This window comes from Staurois parvus, unplaced genomic scaffold (assembly GCF_062004578.1).
Source record: "Staurois parvus isolate SC_StPar_1 unplaced genomic scaffold, SC_StPar_1.0 ptg002753l, whole genome shotgun sequence".
Taxonomy (NCBI): domain Eukaryota; kingdom Metazoa; phylum Chordata; class Amphibia; order Anura; family Ranidae; genus Staurois; species Staurois parvus.
In genome coordinates this window covers 2,819,799-2,841,824 of record NW_028320549.1, presented here as the reverse complement: position 1 = coordinate 2,841,824, position 22,026 = coordinate 2,819,799, and the positions used below count along the sequence as shown (strand labels likewise).

The 22,026-nt window shown below is 41.4% G+C and overlaps 1 protein-coding gene across 1 annotated transcript; it reads left to right on the top strand.

The window, feature by feature from the left end:
• Window positions 1–225: 225 nt before the first annotated feature.
• Window positions 226–20,848, top strand: CDCP2 (CUB domain containing protein 2). The gene is made up of 6 exons (XM_089666535.1): window positions 226–301; window positions 2,886–3,233; window positions 10,007–10,342; window positions 10,947–11,300; window positions 18,136–18,314; window positions 19,828–20,848. Exons 1-6 carry the CDS (start codon window positions 226–228, stop codon window positions 20,140–20,142), a joined length of 1,608 nt encoding a protein of 535 aa, XP_089522661.1. The 3' UTR covers window positions 20,143–20,848.
• The last annotated feature ends 1,178 nt before the right edge of the window (window positions 20,849–22,026 follow it).

Genomic DNA, 22,026 nt, shown 5'->3' with positions numbered 1-22,026 from the left:
CACTGGGAAAATGCAATGCCCCCCACGGCCCTGTGATTTAATGCAGGTAGGGTGAATGTGTAAATCCAGGGATACCCAATACACATCAGAACATCGAGGGTGGAGAGCAAAGTGAGATCAAGTTCCTATTCAGACAACAGATGAATTATTTATTCAATAGCAGCTCTGAGTCTTATCTGTAGTGTTCTGCGAGCACTGGATATATTACAGCACTAGCTTTCCAATATGCAGAATATTCATTGCAAGTTTATCTTCGTGATAAGCGTGCTATGGAGAGTCCCCGTGATTCAGGCCCGGAAAGGTAAGCAGAGATTTCAAGTGGTTCTCTATGTCGATGTTGGATGGAGGGAATCCTCTTAAATGTCTTTTTCCTTTCCAATAGAGCAACTGAACTTTACTCTTTGAACATTTTAAATGGGCCGGTTGTAAGACAAACTGGAAGCTTTAGGTTGTTTCTTCAGCTTTTCCTGCATATTTTTACCATACTAGGCCCCTGTAATGTACCAAGCTTCTTCAACATCAGAGCAGCCAGTCATCTTGTAGCATATTAGCCCAGTACACATTGGCTTGAACAATTGGTTAAAGGTTGAGATAGTCTGCATGTTTGTATTACTGTACTTAATTATTTTACAAGCAAAAATACTGATATGTCATTAGAGCTGGGATGCTGTGCTGGCTACTCTGGTTATTGGTGGAAATTAAAAAAACATACCACCTTATAAATTACATAGGTGGAATTATGGAAGTTGCCTTTGACGGAATGTATTTTATTTTAAACCCATTGAACCTAGCTATTTGGATTATGAAAACATGAGATGTACAGGTTTCACTGCTATCTTTTGGAAAATACAGTCCAAAATGTTCATCCCCAGGCAGCAGAGAGGAATGTTGCTCTCTGTGTTTAAGCAGAGATCTCTCAGCAACAATCACTAAATTACAATCATAATATGCTGTGTCAGTGACCAGATATGCTGTCAGCAAAGCTCATGTGCATTCGTTGATTGCAAAGGTCTAGCTTTAGAAGGAACAATAATGGAGCAGCAGCACACTCCCTCCTGAAAGCATCTTCACAATGTTAGATTGACAGCACTTTGTGCTGCAGCAAAGCCTGGTTGGCTACTTGTGTTGCCAGTCTTGCTCTGTGTGCAGGGGGTTGCAGAAGGCTGATATAAATACACAAGTGAGTATATACACTTTATTGCCTGCCTTTACACGCACATGAGCTTTAATGGCATCCCAGTCTTAGTCTGTGGGGTTCAGTATTGAGTTGGCCCCGCCCTTTGCAGCTATAACAGCTTCAACCCTTCTAGGAAGGCTGTCCACAAGGTTTAGGAGGGTGTCTATGGGAATGTTTGACCATTCTTCCAGAAGAGCATTTGTGAGGTCAGGCACTGATGTCAGATGAGAAGGCCTGGCTCACAGTCTCCGCTCTAATTCATACTGAAGGTGTTCTATCAGGTTGAGGTCAGGACTCTGTGCAGGCCAGTCAAGTTCCTCTACCCCAAACTCGCTCCTCCATGTCTTTATGGACCTTGCTTTGTGCACTGGTGCGCAGCCATGTTAGAACAGGAAGGGGCCATCCCCAAACTGTTCCCACAAAGGTGGGAGCATGAAATTGTCCAAAATGTCTTGGTATGCTGACGCCTTAAGAGTTCCCTTCACTGAAACTAAGGGGCCAACCCCTGAAAAACAACCCCACACCATATTCCCCCCTCCACCAAACTTTGCACTTGGCACAATGCAGTAAGGCAAGTATTGTTCTCCTGGCAACTGCCAAACCCAGACACGTCCTTTGGATTGGCAGACAGAGAAGCATGATTCGTCATTCCAGGGAACACGTTTCCACTGCTCTAGAGTCCAGTGGCGGTGTGCTTTACACCACTGCATCTGAGATGCTTTACATAGCAGTAAGTGAGCTCTCTACACACTGTTCTGCTAATCTAAAGGCCACACGAAGTTTGGAGGTCTTTAGCTATTGACTCTGCAGACAGTTGGAGACTTCTGTACACTTCAGCATGCGCTGACCCCGCTCTGTCATTTTACGTGGCCTACCACTTCATGGCTGAGTTGCTGTTGTTCCCAGTTGCTTCCACTTTGTTATAATACCACTAACAGTTGACCGTGGAATATTTAGTAGCAAGGAAATTTCAGGGATGGACTTATTGCAGAGGTGGCAACCTATCACGGGACCACGCTTGAATTCACGGAGCTCCTGAGAGCGACCCATTCTTTCACAAATGTTTGTAGAAGCGGTCTGCATGCCTAGGGGCTTGATGTTATACACCTGTGACCATGGAGGTGATTGGAACACCTGAATCCAATGATTTGGATGGCTGGCCCAATACTTTTGGCAATATAATGTATAATATATTTTATATATATATATATATATATATATATATATATATATATATATAGTGCTCAAAAGAACTGGATCCACTCTGCTAACAGGAAGTGATGTAGCAGACCCAGTACTGGGCACTAGGGGGAAAAGGAGTAATCATAGTCTCATCTGTAAATGTCCCTGAAAGGCATAATGATATAGCCGGCACCTGGCTTTGGTTACCTTGAGTACCTGTGGGCCCTGTTGTGCAAGTAGCAACTTGAATTCCAAAATAGGACATTGGCATGTTTTCTGCTGGCCCATGTGGCTCATGTCTAATCATTGAGATCACTCAATTATGGGGTACAGATTTTAGGAGGGGGTAGGCCTAGGCTTCAACTATATCTTTCTCAACTTCAATTGTTAATACTGTATATTACACTGTATTTAGAGATCTGAAGTGTTCTGCTGGTAGAAATTTTATATGAGATAAATGAACAAAAATAAGAGAACAAAGTGTTGGTTTCTCATGAATGACTTAAAATTCCCTCTTCTTCCACAGGTGTGAAGTGTGGGGGAGTGCTTTCAGCTCCCATAGGCCATATCTTCAGCCCCAACTTCCCAAGAGTGTATCCACCTTATACTGAGTGCAGCTGGCTCATCGTTGTATCTGAGGGATTCACGGTTCAGCTTACCTTTGATGAATTCAACTTGGAGTTCCATGACACGTGTGACTATGACTACATCAAGATTTACAATGGGGCCTCCAGGGATGAGGGGAATCTGCTGGGAACATTCTGTGGTTCCCAGGTTCCCCCAAACCTCACATCATCATGGCATGTACTGTCTGTTATTTTTCATTCAGACAAACACGTGGGAAGCACAGGATTCTCTGCCACCTACAGGAAAGGTGAGTCAATCTTACAGTAACCCTACATTTATCTGGATTCAAAAGACTTGTCTCCAAACTTGACCACTTGCTGCTTTAAGGACCCATTTACACCAATACATTTCAACACATGCATTTTAATGCACATCAGCCCATGTTCAAAGGTTTGCCATTGTTTTTAATGGTGCAATTGTTTGATGTCATTTATAGGAGCTATGGGAAATGTATGACTATTGATAAGCCATTGAAAAACATATGAAAATATTCAGCTAAAAGTGTGAATTCAGAATATAATACAATCATTTCTCATCCCTTTATGCCTCTTGCAGTGGGAATTGTAAAGCCCAACTCCAGGCTCCATTTTTAATTAAAGATGTATTTGTAAGCAGAAAGAGAGACATGCCCATTTCCTCGCAAGATGCTTTAGAATGAATTCCAGTATGCCTGTGCAGGAGTAATGTCATCTTGGCCCGGCCAAAGAAAAAAAACATAAAAACCTAGCAACAAATGATGCAACAGATGATATTTTTTCTCTATTGGTTAATAAAAAAAAAGGCAAAACTCAAAAATGGCTAAAAATGCTGTATGAAACCGCGTAAAAATTTCGGTACAATATGCGTGACAAATCGTGCCAAAAACGCTGAAACCACTACGCTCAGATGTGAATACAGCGTAAAGACCTCTTTAAAGAAAAAAAAATGTTTTTGGATGGAAGACGATGTAGCCACAAGTTGGGTTTTAACACACATGTAGCCCTCATAGTTTCCCTTTAAAAATACCCTAAAGTGCAACCAATAGAAATGAAGCAGCCATATAAGAAAGAATGGATTTTCTGCTTGAAATGCATTTTAATGCAGTCATTTTCATGTGTTTTACTGCAGGACAAGTGTAAATAGGCACTAAACGTTAATTACTTTATTTACCATAAAAATCCTATTTTTTTAAAACACAGGACGCTGCCAGATGATCTAGAAATGATCCTTCCAGGAACTGTATATAGGCACACTGTTTGTATTGATCGTTCAGTTACTGTAATATAGGGAAAACACACATGTAAATAAAATTATTAGAACGATGGAAAGTGGCAAAACATTTTCTGTTCCTGGCATCAATTTTTCTGGTGCCGGGGTCTTTTATTACATGATACAAACAAATCTTCCTGGCACTACTAGGCAGCAAAGAAAATCTAAACTATTTCACATTTTAAAAAGAAAAAAAGAAGTCTCAGTTGCATAGACAACAAGGAGGCAGGACAAGGCCCCTTCATTTTATTCAGTTCTTTTCTAATCAATGAGAGCCCTGACAGTGAGATATATTACAGCACAGGGGCGGACTGACAACTCATGGGGCCCCCTGTGTCCTTGCCCAAACTCAAAAAAGCCTATGAAAAAGGTACCAGGGGCATCTCATGGGGCCCTCTACTGACCCTGGGCCCTCAGGCAGTGCCCGAGTTTCCAAATGGTCAGTCCGCCCCATTACAGCATCTGCTAAAGACTTTCATGATCCATATGCAGTGGTGTCCCCGCAGGATGGGTGGGATCTGCGGATTGGGGAGCATAATGAATCGGACTCCGATCCATTATGCTCAATCCACAGATCCGATCCATCCTGTGGGAATCGTCGGCATGCAACCTATAAGGGGTGACACTGGACCCGCTCCAAGAAAAGGTAAGTTGTAAAGAAAGCCGACGATCCCCGCAGGATGGATCCGATCCATCCTGCGGGGATCATCGGTTTTATTTACAACTTACCTTTTCGTGGAGCGGTTCCGGTGTCACCCCGTGCGGTCGGTGTCACCTGGTGCGGGCCGCAATCCCCGCACCTGCCTCGGGACGCCACTGCATATGGATCATGAAAGTCTTTAGCAGATGCTGTAACGGGGCGGACTGACCATTTGGAAACTCGGGCACTGCCTGAGGGCCCAGGGTCAGTAGAGGACTCTTTGGAGCTTACAATCTAAGAGATTATTATTATATCTAATTAACTGATTTTTTATTGAGAGTTTTTGACTCTTTCCATTTATAGGTTGCCTTTTGCAGCTTATATATATTCATTTGTACCCCTCCCTTTGTGCAATGCCCATTCGACTTTTTAAATGGATTAAGCGAATTGTGTTTTTCTTGCCAAGGCGCATCACTAAAAGCTGACCCAATCTTTCGTAGGTGAGCAAAATAGTAGCATGAAGCCACACATTTCTGTGCATACTTACTGGACTCCAGCACATGTACCCATTGGATATACATTGTACAGCAACTCTGCGTGAGAACTGTGCTCTGTGGTGTCTTTGTCTTTTAATGAAACTGTTCCCAGTCCCTATTATTTATTTTTACTTGATAATACAGCACCAACATACAATCATTGACCACTTTATTAGGTACAGCTGTTCAATTGCTTGGTAACACAAATTGCTAATCAGCCAATCACATGGCAGCAACTCAATGCATTTAGGCATCTAGACGTGGTGGAGACGACTTGCTTAAGTTCAAACAGAGCATCAGAATGGGGAAGAAAGGGGATTTAAGGGACTTTGAACGTGGCATGGTTTTTGGTGCCAGACAGGTAGGTCTGAGTATTTCAAACACTGCTGATCTACTGGGATTTTCATGTCCAACCATCTCTACAGTTTACAGAGTATGGTCCAAAAAAGAGAAAATAACCAGCGAGCGGCAGTTGTGTGGATGAATATGCCTTGTTGATGTCAGAGGAGAATGGGCAGACTGGTTGCTACGACATTCAGATGGTAGGGTCACAACCAGGGGCGGATTGACTATTCGAGCACTCGGGCACTGCCCGAGGGCCCGGGGTCGTTAGGGGGCCCCATGAAATGCCCTTGCTACCTTTTTATAGGCTTTTTTGGGTGTGCTTTGAGTGTGGGCAAGGACACAGGGGCCCCATGATCCCCTATTGCCCAGGGGCCCCATGAGTTGTCAGTCCTCCCCTGGTCAGAACTTGGCGTAAACAACATGAAAGCATGGATCCATCCTGCCTTGTATCAATGGTTCAGGCTGCTGGTGGTGGTGGTGTAATGGTGTGGAGGATATTTTCTAGGTACTAGCAAGGTGTACCTAATAAAGTGGCCAGAGAGTGTATTACACAGCACTTTACAGGGTAAAAAACTGGAAATGAGCTTAAAGGGAATCCATTGACTTTGTTAGATATACAGTATATATACAGTGCCTTGAAAAAGTATTCATACCCCTTGAAATTTTCCACATTCTGTCATGTTACAACCAAAAACATAAATGTATTTTATTGGGATTTTATGTGATAGACCAACACAAAGTGGAACATAATTGTAAAGTGGAAGGAAAATGATAAATGGTTTTCAAAATTGTTTACAAATAAATATGTGAAAAGTGGGGCATGCATTTGTATTCAGTCCCCCGGAGTCAATACTTTGTAGAACCACCTTTCACTGCAATTACAGCTGCAAATCTTTTTGGGGATGTCTCTACCAGCTTTGCACATCTAGAGAGGGACATTTTTACCCATTCTTCTTTGTTGTAACATGAAAAATGTGGAAAATTTCAAGGGGTATGAATACTTTTTCAAGGCATTGTATATATACTGTATATCTGTAAGTGGTAATATAAGCATTCCTATTAAGGATCAGTTCACTCAAATGTGATAGTTTGGGGAAAGGCCAACCTTGGGCCCCATGGTCCCCCACAGGTGATGGCTGGAGGCTCCTCCAGTGTGTACGGTAAGTTTTTTTTTAACATATTTACTTTATGTCTTCTGGACAGTCAAATTACATCCCAGGTCCTCTTCTCTAGCAATGGCAGTTCTTGGTGATACAGAAAGGACAGTTCTCTGCATCGAATACATTTATGTACATAAAATACATTTATGTTTTTGGTTGTAACATGACAGAATTTTTTTTAACATATTTACTTTATGTCTTCTGGACAATCAAATTACATCCCGGGTCCTCTTCTCTAGCAATGGCAGTTCTTGGAGATACAGAAAGGACAGTTCTCTGCATCGAGTATATTCCTTTTGTACACCATACTGGAACCAACCATATGGTTAAGACAGTGCTGCAACAATTTCCGACAGGTCATGGTGTATAACATGAATACAATTTGTTAACGGCCCACCTTTGTGCCTTGTTGAGAGCATGTGGCTTGGTATGGTTCAGGAGGGTGGTTGTTTGCTCATCTCCCCCTTTTTTGGCTAGTCAGGCTGCATGCTCAGATAAGAATCTAAAATAGATTTTTGGGGGGAAACTTCATGCGTTTTGTTTTCTTGTTTCTTTGTACAAGGATTACTCTTAAAATCCCTAGCAGACCTGAATTTGGTGGTAAACTTAGGCTTTAAGCATTACTAAAATCACTGCTCCCAGTCAAAGAGTATGTTTTGAAAATGTTTTTGGTTTGGTATATGTTGCCAAGGACAGTGTCCAGCCACCTATTAGCCTAGAAAATAGCTATTGCTGATTTTTTTCATACAGCTCCCTTTGACTTCACTGGATTTCAGATTTGGCACCCAAACCTTAGGTCATGTTCGCGAACCTGCCTCAAACTGAACCTGGCTTCCACTCGCTCAATGAATAAAATTCAAAATACTAACAACAACTTACAAAGCCATCTACAACTCTGCCCCCAGCTACATCACCAACCTGGTCTCAAAATATCCACCAAACTGCTCTCTTCGATCCTCCCAAGACCTTCTACTCTCTAGTTCCTGTGTCACCTCCTCCCACGCTCGCCTCCAGGACTTCTCTCGAGCTTCTCCCATCCTATGGAACTCCCTACCCCAATCTGTCTGGCTGTCTCCTAATCTATCCACCTTTAGACGATCCTGAAAACCTTTCTCTTTAAAGAAGCCTATCCAGCTTCTACCTAGTAAACAGTCCATTTATGTCCATCAGCTCATCCCCCCCACAGCTATTACCTTTTGTATCTTTCAACCCTTCCTCCTAGATTGTAAGCTCTAATGAGCAGGGCCCTCTGTTTCCTCTTGTACCAAATTGTATTGTAAATGTAATGTCTACCTTCATTTTGTAAAGCGCTGTTGGCGCTATATAAATCCTGTATAATAATAATAATAACCTAGGTATGTTTGGCTCATCACTATCCATTGTGTTCCCTGCTGATACATAAGCATGCAGCAAAGCCTGATAGACTACTTGTGATTCCCTCCCCCCTTCCAGTCCAATGAGGCTAATATAAAGAAAAATTTGCAAAAATATTTTAAAGTTTAGATAGATTAGGGAAGAGTTAGATTTTTGACCTTTGTCAGGTTTTATCACTGTTATCCTAACAACTGTTAGAGTGCATTTCCCTCACTTTGGAGAAATGGGACGCAACTGTCAAAGGAAGTGACAGGGGTCTTTAACATTTCCTACTCCATGCAAAATGAAAGAAGTATTGGCTTCAGATATACTTTATATGGTGTTTCTTTACAATTACATGGAGTTTAGCTGTAAACCTTTTCAGACACAACCAGGGGCGGACTGACAACTCATGGGGCCCCTGGGCAATAGGGGATCATGGGGCCCCTTTGTCCTTGCCCAAACTCAAAAAAGCCTATGAAAAAGGTACCAGGGGCATCTCATAGGGCCCCTTACTGACCCCGGGCCCTCAGGCAGTGCCCGAGTTTCCAAATGGTCAGTCCGCTCCTGGACACAACTATGTTTTAGTTGTGGATAACCCAAGTCTGTTCCCAGCCTCTCATTTCCAGGGGTAAGTCAAAGTGTTCCCACCAGGCCCACGATCTCTCTGTTTTCCCTTGGTAACCAATCCTATTTTTTTTTTATCTCCTAACCCCTATACCATTATTCATTTTTATTTCACAGCTAATCTCTGGCATGGGAACAATTTTATGCTTGACCGTTCTAGGAAGAATTCTGTGATCAATAATGTTGTTACTTTCAAATGTTTATCATGTGTCCGAAAATCCTACTGCAACCGATTATTAAACTTTTGGCTTAAAAAAACAAAAATGGATAATCTACATGGGCCTTATGTGTGGCTTTAATTTGGAAATGTAATTATGTTCAATTTACAAAGAGATTTCTCTGCTGCATTAACTCTCAGATAATGTTGCTGCCTTTCCTAATCAAAAGCATTAACGTTCCAAATTGAACTCAATTAAGCCTTCCCCTTGGGTTTCATACAGCATATATAAAGCTTTTTTTTTTCAGTTTTAAAGTAAAGAATGGTTAAAACCTTTCTTTGTTTTTTTTTTCTTGCTGCCTGTGACTCATTGGAGAGATTTCCCTTGACTTCTTTTCTAGAGAAACAAAGGAAAGTGAGCAGAAATTGCTCCAAACAATGGAAATCTACTCTTAGACAATAGTCACTAGAACAGGATTCTCTATTGAAATATTTCCCTTCTGTTCCTGGTCTGGTGACAGCTGTAAAATTTTGGATCTCCTATCATTTTGTACCCAAGTAAAAAATGTCCAAGGACAAAAAAATGTGAATCTCTCAAGAGGGATGGGCGATAACAGACAACAATAAAGACACTTAAATAGATTCTAACAAAATGTTTTGGCGTTAGGTACACTTTAGTCTTCCTTGGATATATATTATGTAGAATATGCAGTATCTATATACCATAATTATGGCTGCTTTCTTTCTTATATCTACCCAATATTGCCATTTTGGCCATACAGGATAAATTACTGAGTCCATGGGGAGATAGAGCTCCACAAATGTGGGGGGTGGTTTTGTCCATGTAAGGAATTCTTGGGCAGAATTTGGTCAGATTTTAGGTATGACTAATTTTTTTGTGCTTTATATTGTAGAAATCGATAAATTGTGTTTCCTTTATACTTTCTCATGCAGATATCTGTGGAGGAGTGCTCACTGGCCTTTCTGGAGTTATTACGAGCCCTGATTACCCTGATAATTATCCCAACAATGCAGAGTGCCACTGGCTGATCCGGGCCGCCCCTCACACCAACATTCGCCTGGTGTTCACAGACTTCCAGCTGGAGAGCCAGGAGTGTAACTTTGATTATGTTGCTGTCCTTGATGGCAATGGTATTGAAGAACAAGTCCGCCATTACTGTGGCACCACCAAGCCACCAGACATCACATCCACCTCCAATGAGCTGCATGTAGTCTTCAAATCTGACTTCAATATTGGAGCCAGGGGTTTCAAGGCTCACTTCTCATCCGGTATGACATTTCTCCTCTTCACTTTAAATCAATTTAAAATTACATTTCGTAAGTATTTGATCAAGTTAGATACTAACTGCTAAGTTTGTATACGAAATTCACAAGGGATAAGACAATTGTGTAAGTTCATGACCAGGTTGCTTAACTGCATTTATGGTCACCATTGGCTTTGCTTTATGGTAGGTATTTCTGGATCGCAAACTCTAGGACTTAATAAATATGGACTATGTCCTCAACCATTACTAGAGACTGTACACTGCAGTGGATAGTAACTTCTACCCACTTGGTTTTGGTAGAAAACCGCGGCATGCTTCCTTCAGGTTTATAATAAACATCTTATTTCTTTTTTTTCTCTGTAAGGAAGGTGTGAGAGAAGCATAGAGGAGCACTACAAGATAACTTACATTACATGCATTGTGACCTTCAGAGTATTTTTAGGAAAACATTAGGATGAGTGACCCAAGTCAATTGAAATAAGCACATCAAAGCATGACATTTTTTACATTCATGTAATGGACGAAAATTTGTGACTTGGTGAACATGATCTGATATTACTCCCAAAATGCTCCTGATCCAACATTCTTTCATTTTTTGTATCTCTCAGGTGAATGCCAGGATGTGTTCAAAGCAGTGAAGGGCAATATCTCTAGCCCTCGCTATCCAGAAATGTACCCCAATAATATTATCTGCCAGTGGAATGTCCAGTTACCCCCAGGCTTTCGTATTAAGATGTTCTTCCGAGACCTGGAGCTGGAGGAAAGGAACAGTTTAACGGAACATTGTGATTATGACTATGTGGCGGTTTACGATGGGCAAAATGAAGGCAACAAACTTCTGGGAAAATGGTGTGGTATTGAGGTCCCCTCACCAATCATGTCTACTAAGAACAATCTGCTATTGGTTCTCGTGACGGACAGAGATACAGCCAGTAAGGGCTTCTCCGTGTTTTACATTGGTGGTAAGTACACAACAACAGTAATAATTTTGCATTACTTGGTGTTTGTGTCTGGATTGTATTGGGTCAAAATGGGACTGAGCGAAGAGTCTCTTTTTGATGATAAAAGTTACTTACTGCAGATTTTCTATTTTCCAGGGCAGGCAAGTAAAAGGATTATTATGATTTGTTAATGAGAAGCAGAGGTGATTCTTCTGTCAGCCTCATTAATAAGTCATGCATATTATGGCCACAAGAAACTGAGTAATATCCATAGGGTCCAGCAACACAAGGGGCCCACTACTGTCTGGCTCTTTCATGGTTTATCCAGACAGCAGGAGAATACAGCAAATCATTTTCAGTAAAGTAAAGACATACTCATTTCAGGCACCCCTTTTACCCTTTTAGATGGTTATAAATGGAATTAGTATGTATTATTTTTCGTATATTAAAGTGGCACAGTAAGTAGAAGCCCAGAGACTGAAGTGACCATATAAACATTTTGGTGTAGATCCCTATCCTATACAGGTACAGGTCTCTATCCTATCTATCCTATATTGATGTGACAAATCACTGCAGGGCTTGTCATAGACATGACGGGATGATTGGAAGATCCAAATACTGTATGATCTTTCTGTTTAACGATCATGGCTGAAATATGCTCAGGTATTACGCTAAGCATGTATGTTTAAAGGATTTGTCCTAGGAAGTCAAACCATTATCAAGAGGTGCCTATACATACTTACAGTAGCCTCCCAAACCTTCCTGTCATTGCAGAACTTGAAGTTGTTCTAGCAGACAGCACCTACACTTCTGAGCAGTTTTAGAACTTACCACTAAGCTTCACTCCTATACTGTCTTATTGGCCCTTCACTACAATGGAAGGTCTCACTGACCAGTAGGAATGTGCAGGAGACAGAAAAATGCATGCACACCTAAAATGAACTTGTGCCCACATAATACACACTAAAGTATTTACATATTCTGAACTGCCGTATGCAGAACAATTAGAGGATTGGATCCTCAAATAACCCAACATGGGCCATGCCATTTTTGACACAGTTGACTACTGATCTGTAGTTTGTTTGGGGGTACACAATGGATGGGGAAGGCAAGAAATGGAAGTAAGATTTAGATTTTCTTTTTTTTTTATGGAATTTTAACCATAATAAAAAAAAGTATTTTAATAAGGAACATACATTCCTCATTAATAATTATGCTACGAAGATTAGTGTGTGCTGTAAATTGCCTCCACTATTGTTCCTGTTTCTTCTTGACTGAGGCTGCCATTTTGCTGAAATCCCAGAGCCCCTGAGCAGCAATTCCCTTAGGTTCACACCTAAGCGATTTCCGCAGTGTTTTGAGTTTGCAAAAATGCACTACAGTCCATTTAACATGATTTCCTATGGGACACGTTCACATCTCCACGTTTTTACCTAGTGCGTTTTTTTTGGAAAGGGTCTGGGTCAAGTTGTGAAATTTTGGTTCTATAGACTTCAATGAAAATACTGCAGAAAAGCATGTAGTGTGTTTTCGCTACATTTTTGTTACTTTTTATGCCTTTTAAATCTGCTAAGCAACAAAAAAAAATGCAAAATGCATCAAAACACAGGAAAAATGCATGTGCCAAAATGCAACGCAAAACGCACGGCAGAAACGGATCAAACGCAAACTGCATATGTGTGAACCTAGCCTAAATCTTTACGCTGTCAGCAGATTGGTTTCTAGATTTTTGGCAGTACCAATAAGTAGAGCACAACAGAGCTTGTGCAGAGCAGGGTGAGACAGTATATTACTGGACTTTAAACTTTATAGGCACTTATTTTTAATGTTTTTATATAGCTATACCTGCAAAAGAGGCCATCATTACGTGATCTAGCAGGACTTAATTTTCTGACTAAAGTTCCACTTTAAAGCCCAACTAATAGCTGTTTATTCTATAGTAAGTGATGTAACTAAAGGGTTGTTGGGTAAGGTATGTCTTTTTGCTGATGACACAAAGGTGTGCAATACGGTTGGTATCCTGGGAGGTGTTTGTAACATGGAACATGATTTGCCATTGCTGGAAGATTGGTCAAAAAAGTGGAAATTGCAGTTCAATGTTTCTAAATGTAAACTAATGCACCTAGGGAAAAAGAATCCCTTGAGAGAGTACAACATTGGGGGTACAGTGTTGGCCAGCATTACAGAGGAAAAGGACTTGGGGGTACTTATTTCAGATGATTGCAACATGAGCAATCAGTGTGACCAGGCAGCGGGGAAAGCACAATTCTAGGATACATCAGTAGAGGGGTCACCAGCAGGAGGGAGGTCCTGATTCCTCTATATAGATCTTTAGTTAGGCCTCATTTAGAATACTGTGTCCCGTTCTGGAGACCTCACTTACAAAAAGATACGAGTCCAGAGACGGGTAACAAAAATGGTGAAAGGTCTGGGGGATAAAACATATCAATAGCGACTTCAGGGACTTAACATGTACAGTCTGGAGGACAGAAGGGAAAGGGGAGACATGACTGAAACCTTTATATACATCAAGGGGGTGAATAAGGTTCAGGAGGGCAGTATTCTCAATATGAAACCAAAATGAAGAACATGGGGACATGACCTTAAAGCAGAATTCCACTCACGCTGTCAAAAAATAAAAGTCAGCAGCTAAAAAAACTGTAGCTGCTGACTTTTAAAAAACAGCCACTTACCTGTCCCTCGGTCCCACGGTGTGTCCCCTGCAGCCTGTTTCACCGGCCGTCATGTATTCCAGGAGGTTGGCACCTTCAGTGTGGGCACCCGGCTGTGACAGCTTGCGGCTTCACAGTCTGGTACCCACTGCGCATGCGCGAGAAGCGCTGCGCTTCATGAATAGTCCTGTAGTCTTCTGGGACCTGTCACATGTCCCAAAAGACTAAAGGGAGGGAGGACATCTTCCGCTTCCGATCGCCTAGGTGATTGGACCGGAACTGGGAGCTGGTACCTGTTAAATTTGGGTACCCGCTCCCCCCCACCCCCCAAAGGTGCCAATACTTAATGGGGAGCAGTCCTTAAAACGGAACTTCCCCTTTTGGGTGGAGCTCCGCTTTAACCTAACTGGAGGAAAGTTCAAAACTAATCTCAGAAAGTACTATTTTACTGAAAGAGTAGTTGATTCTTGGAATAAACTTCCAGCATGGGTAGTGAGCCAGACAATAGTAAATAGCTTAAAACATGCTTGGACAAGTATAGATCTAAACTCAAAAAAAAAGTTATCAACCCCCCCACAAAGAAGAAGAAAAAAAGAAAAAAAAACATAAAACAAAAACACCCCCCCCCCCAACAAAAAACAAAAAAAATGGGTAGTCCTTTTTCTGCCATTACTTTTCTATGTTTTAATAACTCATTTGTCTAGGGGAGAGGAGAAACAGCTTTATCTATCTGACTCCTGGCTGATGGAGCTCCCTTATGCTCCAGCAGTGGACTATCCCTTGGTGTCATTATGTCTAATGCAGGGCTATGGACCCTGCTTTGATCTTGATGATGTCAGGACTTTAGACCACAGCAACATGGAGGAGAAAAATCTGCAGGGACTGGTCTAGGAAGGAACAGAGACCTGGGTAAGTAAACCTTCTTCTTCCTAGACAAGAACAAGCAATTGACCTTTGCAGTGCAGTCAGAGAACAGCAAGGGATAAGATAATTTTTTAGTTGCCTCGAGTTGGTCTTTAAGTATAGTTCACCTTTAAACATCCCAAAACATTTCAGTAAAGTGCAAATGAACATTGTAAATACGCCAGGCCATTGCCAGTTCCTTGACATGAATTACGCAGAGATAAGCAGCAGCTGACAGCACTGTATTAATGGTGTTCCACTTATATAAGGCAGTGGAGGGATGTGTCCTCTCCAGCCTCTAGTGCTGATTTCAGACACAAGTTATGAGACTTGGTGCAATTAAATTATTCCGAGACATGAGAGGTCCTAAATAAGGAAGCAGGAAAGCAAAGGAAATGCAATTTCCAGTGATTTACAATCTGTCTGGCTTGGCCAGGGGATTCAGTTTCGCCCTCTCTTGCTGTAATGCTCTTTTTGTATATAGGAAAACCTCTTAATGGTTTTCTAATGTACTGGGTATAAGAAGCCTTCCTCATCTCTTATTGATTTACTAGAAGAATTACAGACTCAGCCACAATGTTGTTACTTGCAAAAATAATGCTGGTATTGTGAATTAACCCTTGCTACGGCTTTATAATAAAAGGGTACCTGTCACATGAGCTTAGTAAGGTCATCAATTACCAGTGGAGAGTAGACACCATATTGCAGACAAGCCAGCCTATGATTTCCTGAGGAGTCATTGTCATTCTAGTGGCATCCAATGTCTTGTACCTTTATGGATTGCACACTAGTGTAAATGGGTAAATACAGTGTTTTCAGGTGCCTTCAACTTGCCTATACGTTCAGTATGAGATGCTTCCAAATTGCTTCAGGCTGTCTTCTACTGGTTTTCCTTTCACATTGACTTCCATAGTGGATATAGAAGTCTAGTCATAACCTTTTCTTTACTTTTGGATAGTGCAAGGAAAAGTTAGAACCTCTATCAGATATGTATTGCTGTCTGTGTCCATGTGAAGAGATCTCCCCACATTTCCTGTTATGGTGTCCAGTGTTACCTTGGACAAAGAAATGAAGGAAATGGCATAGATAACAAAAAAATAACTTTTTATGCAGAGTGGGGGCCTTTGTCTGTCTGTCTGTCTTCTTGTGGAGATTGCAACTCCTGTGACTAGTTCTGCCCGGGACTGAAAGTGAGGAAAAGTCCACCAAACAGCAAAAAATACCCAAAAGAGGTTTTACGCCCTTCCTACGCTAGCCAAAGCAAATAAAAAAAAGTCTTGCCTAGCTTTCTATTCTAAATCTTTTCTCTGTTTCAATTAAAGTAACACTAAATTCTGGTATTAAATAAAAGTTCTATTCAAGTATGTATATTTTTTAGTTTTGGATACAGTGAAAAGTTTAGAACCCCTGTCAGTTTTTATTGCTGTCTGTGGCCCCATTAAGGAGATTCACCCTCTCTTTTAATCCTGTTTACCATTTTCATTAAAAGTGAAAGTAAAGAAAATCCCAAATTTTGGGTTGTCCCCAGAAAAGTAATAGAGGAAAAATCTTCCAATGGAAACACTGGTGACCTGGGGGTTCCCAAGGGATTCCTTTAATTTGTAGGGATTTCCTCTCATTTTCCGTTTAGCTATGGGACAGGAAATTAAGGGAAATCTCCAAAATGGTACACAGATGGGGAAATAACTCTGACAGGGGTTATAACCCTCCCTTGCTCTATCCAAAACTAAACAAAAAAAAGTTTTGCCTCTAGTTCTATTTCAACTCAAAACTCCTTTCTATTCTAGTCTCCTCCAAAGATCTAAATTCCTTTTATTTGCTTCTGTGATCCAACTTTCTGTTTGAAGGGTGGCTGCATTAATTCTGTATGGTCCATGTAGGTATGTAGGAACATAGCCACCCTCTCTTGTTCCCTCCCAAGATAGACTTTGGACTATGATAGATAGCAAAATGCTGCTCCAGGGTGGCCAGCCACGACTATCCTCCACACCCCTCAAGTATTCAGGTGTCAGCCTAGTTCTTTTAACTGTATATGATGTGCAATCCACAGATTCGGGTGACTGCACTGCAATATAGCACTGTAACCTCATGGGGACAGAGGAAAGTCAACGCGTTTCACGCTAAACTCAGCATTAATCATGACTACACACTCAGGAAGCAACCCATAATTAAAATAGCCGACATCCTCCAAAAATCAGTGGGTGATTTCTCTCGAGTGCCGATTCCTCATGGGCATTCATGTGAGTACGTACAAAAAATATATATGGACACATACAAAAGAGACAACAAATAGAAAAGAAAATAGGTGCTGAGTTAGCAGGAAATGTGTTGATTTCTTCCTCTGTTCCCACAGTGCTACAGTACTATATTGCAGTGCTTTTATTACTACAATAAAGTTGGATGTTTTTTCGGAGTTCAGCTGACCAGATCTGTGGATTTTGCACTATGGATTATGGCAGGGGTGGGCAACTGTGGCCCTCCAGCTGTTGTAGAACTACAAGTCCCATGAGGCATTGCAAAACTGACAGTTACAAGCATGACTCCCAAAGACAGAGGCATGATGGAACTTGTAGTTCATCAACAGCTGGAGGGCCACAGTTGCCTACCCCTGGATTATGGGATTTGTAGTCTGCAATGAACAGTGCACATGATTGCCACTAATGTTGGAAGAGGTTTAGAAGCTCATTGAGGTTGTTAGATAGAAAACACAGTAAGAAATGATTTCATAAAAATAGATTACTGGGTCATTCAGTAGTGGATATGTGTGGAATATTTTGGAGAAAAAGGCTATCATTTAATGTCACTTTAAGGAAAACAGTGGTGTAGTTTCCTCACCCCCAGCCTGCTGACTGGACACTGAAAGAACAGCAGCATCTTGATAAGCTCAGCTCTCTGCTATCTCCTACTATCAGCATGTTCATCGTCACTTGTTCATGCTGCTAGTCCATTTCTGATTCTGAACTCTGCTGTACAGGGGATTACACATGACCAATCCCAAGTCAAAATCAGATGCTTACACTGCTTGCATTTAAAAAATACATTTAATTATTAATGAATACAGAGTTGTAATATTTTGCACATTTATTTTGCCTGAGTTTAGCTTTAAGTACAGATCTGCCTTAAAATTGGATGGCTACCCCAGAGCTCTGTCCCCTCCAAAGTAACAAGGAACTGTCTCCTCTTGGCCTTGTTCTAAGCTGAAAATTGTAATTTTATGGTTATTGGCTCATTTAGAACAGCTGTACTTTGATTTTTGTTTTCTTGGTTCTCTTTCTGATCAGTTGTCCCTGTTAACGTCAGCTGCACCCGTACTGACTTCCACATCCAGATTCCGAGCCAGTCTGTCCCTCGGCTGGAGAGGAGCCACATCTACCTGGGTACACCAGCCTGTGCTGCTCAACTCTCTGGCAGTAACTTTAAGATCTATGCCCGCTTTGATACATGTGGGACAGAACCAAAGGTAAGTAAATTCATTAAGCAGAAAGAGGTACATTCCTGTATTTACCAGTGCCTGAACCTCCATACTAACCCATACAAGAAATGCATGATGGACTGAATGAATGCTGGAGACCTTGGATTCCTCCAAATACTTAGCATAAGGAGCAAGCCTGGAACAGCAATACAATCCCTAAGAGAGGTCCATGAAGTTAACAAAACCCTGTATCCATAGATACTGTATATACAGTATGGGGCTGACATGATCCTGAAAAAAACTGCTGTTATGTTGGTCTAATGGCTTGGAAAATCTATGAATAACTGAACTGGAGCAAGTTCCACGTTTCGAGTGTTCCAAGTTAGTAGGATTAGTATGATAGCCAAGTGGTTAGTATTTTCAGAAGTAGGTAAGAAAAAACCAATGCTTCTCTAAGCAGAGATTTACTTTATAAAGAAAAAGCAAACAATTTACCATGTAGAGTTCTTTAATATATAGCAGACAATGAACTTTTACTTTTGGAAGCCAAACAGCCAAAACTGTGCTTATCAATGTTTAGGTGTTTAGAACCTCTGATTTGCTTGTCGGTGCAGCGACAGTAAACACATTGGGTTTTTTTTCTCCCTAAAACTGAAGAATGCAAAATCTGGTGCCGCTGTGCATGGAAGCCAGTCAGCTTCTAACTTCAGATTGTTCAATTAAGTTTTGACTATAAAATCTGGAAATTGATTGATTTCTATGCTAAGCTGCACCAGATTTTGCACTCTCCAGTTTTAGTAAATCTCCCCCACAGAGTTTAATTGCAAATAACAGAACATTTATTGAAGTCACGACCCAAAGATACAAACAGCCCGGCGCGAGGACACTCAACTGGGAACACTCACAGTTCTGAACAGTATTGCAGAGCAAGGCCTGAGTGCTGACAGTGTCTGTTTCTGAGGGTGGAATGCAGCCTGGCCCATCTGTGTCCAATTGGGAGGATTCCAGGAAAGGATAGTGTGTCCTTATCCTGTCCCTACTCACTCAGAACCTTTCCTTACTGCTATTCACTTTCCCTGACAGTTGATTAACCTGTCCCTGTACTGTCCACTCACAAAGTGCATGATAAACCCATGAGCCAGGGTCCTAAATAGACTCTGCCTGACCCAAAATGGCCACCAGAATCACATGGGATGGCAACATCCAACCGGAAGGCTTCCCCAGTGACCCAGAAAACCATACAGGAACAGTTTCCTCCTGGCTTCCTCTCCTCCTGCAATGCCACTGCAATTGAGTGCCACCTGCAGTGGAGAAAAGACTGCACTTGTCTACAAGTGTGTCCCAATTTGAGAAAGTTCCCAGTGATGATAAAGTGGCCAGCAACAGCAAAATAAATTTCAGCTGAATTTAGACTTGAACTCCTTTATGGAGAATCTCTTTCAGAGCACAACCTTAATATTTAGCAGAACATCTGCTTCTAATGCATTGCATGCCCCATAATATAATCTTGCAATACAAAAGACAACCTATTTTGATTGTGATGTCTCTTCTTTTCTTGCAGAAAAGGAACAACACCTCAGTCATTGTGAGCACACTTTATATAGATTTCTCTCTGGGCGCTCAGGAGGACATTCATCAGTACGAGGTGCAGTGTGAACCCAAGAGGAAAGAAGCCTCTGTACGTATCCTGTCTGGTTCAGACCCGGCCCAGCTCCAAGGACTGGTGGAGAATACTGAGCAGTCCCAACTTCCAGAGACAGAGGCATCAGAGAGCAGTGATCGGGGGCAGGATAGCAGTGACGTGGTCTTCATCAGCATCTGTATATTGGCTGGAGTCCTCATGATCATTGCTGTGGTGGGACTGGTTCTGCTGTAACCATATATCTCAGATGATGATCAGCATAATTACTACAACAATCATTACAAAGCAGGAAGGTTTGGAAGAATTAGGTGCTATGACGAACTAAGCTTCTACAGCTAAAGAAGAAACACTCCATCTTGGGTATTTCTAAAGAAAAGATTGGCAAATCCAGAAGCTGAGAACACAACAAAACAAACGAAAAATTGAATTGATACAAGTCCCTGAGAAAAGGCATCAAAAGCATCTACAAATATCCTTTAATTCTGTGGAAGGAAACTCCTGTCCTCCTCAGGAGACCTTGGATGTACTCAACAAGCAGACTTTGGTTTGAGCTCCAAGCTGAAACATTAGCACATCACCAATGTGCACAATTCAATAGCCAATAGAAATGTATGCAATGCAGGATGCTGGGTGACACCACAACTATGACTTGGAGCAAAAGTTGTTGACTGCATGTTGTATACATCCAAGTTAAGGTTCTCCCAGAAGCCACTTTCCACAGAACTAAAGTTATGTGTAGCCATCACTTGGAGCCTGCTTACATAATCTTTTTTATGCCAGGTTACATTTATCTAAAGCAAATCTAGGCAACTAGTAGACTTCTAAGGATACCAGGAAAATCACCAAAAGGGCAAACTCGGAAAAACTACTCAAATCAGTTGATTTTAAAATAATTTTCTAGTGGCAGACTAAGCATTGGTCAACTGCAAAGCGACTCCTCTAGGTGAAACTACGGTTTATTTACTAAATCTGGAGAGTCCAAAATCAGACTCCCTTCTGCATAGAAACCAATCAGCTTCCAGGTTTGATTGCCAAAGCTTCATTGAACAAGCTGAGGTTAGAAGCTGATTGGTTTCTATGCAGAAGGGAGTCTGATTTTGGACTCTCCAGCTTTAGTAAATAAACCCCTAAGTGTCCTCAACTTGCACAATTACAAAATTTGGATTAGGTGTTCCCAGAACATCAGGTTACTGATAATAAAGGGGCTTACATTGAGGTAACCTGGTATACTAAAGGAATACAAGAATGGAAAACAAGAGCCCTGGGCAGGTACACTGCATCCTCTATGCTATAATTTGGGATATTTTTTGTGTTGTACCTTGTTTGTATTGATGTTGTTCAAAGTGCATGAACACAAAGGAATCCGATTATAGTCTGCTGAGCTCATGATTCAGTTTAGTTCCAAAGTTTGTTCTATAGTTTACTAAAGAGGCTTGATGATTTTGTTTCTCCCTCCTATAGACCAAGTCATAAAGTAAAAATACATGAATGAAGGCCACTGACCAGGGAAGTCTCTGGAGAAACATTCATCCATGTGTAAAACAAGAAAAGGAAAGGGAGTGCTGTCTTTAGCAACCAGTCAGTTGCTTAGAAAATTTTTTTTCATCTGAAAAAAGTAACAGCTGGTTTCTGATTGGTTCATATTTATTATCATATCTTTGACTATTTTGATGTCTATCATGAGAGCTGGAATAGCAAGGTTATTGCATTCTCTTCTGGTGCTAGATGTTGAAGCAAACCCGTAGGCATACATTAGCAAATAGCCACTTACTTGTAGCTCATGATTATAGGAGCTAGTTGCTGTGGTCTGCAGAGCAACCTGGTCTTTGTGATCGCTCTTCTGAGAAGTAGAGCTGTGGGATGAGGAAAGCTGGAGGTACCTACTATGCAATGCAAGTGCCCTTTTCATAAAAAGTAGTTATATTTTTTGGCCCCTTCCTAAACCAACCACCAGCTCCCACACCGCAGATATATTCTTACATGTATAATATGGATGACTGTGGCAAGCATCTCCAAAGGAAGTAATCTCTATCCTGGCTGCACCTGCACAGTAGGCCCCTATAGAAGTCTATGGCCGGTCTTCTGTTACAGAAACTGCTCAAGAGACAGTTCCAAAAG

What these genes read in the sequence shown, in the direction of transcription:
- CDCP2 (XM_089666535.1), top strand. Translation starts at nt 226, where the DNA reads ATGCAGAATATTCATTGCAAGTTTATCTTCGTGATAAGCGTGCTATGG. An exon ending in CGTGATTCAGGCCCGGAAAG is followed by an intron (nt 302 to 2,885) that starts GTAAGCAGAGAT and finishes CTTCTTCCACAG; the next exon opens with GTGTGAAGTGTGGGGGAGTG. An exon ending in CATGTGGGACAGAACCAAAG is followed by an intron (nt 18,315 to 19,827) that starts GTAAGTAAATTC and finishes CTTTTCTTGCAG; the next exon opens with AAAAGGAACAACACCTCAGT.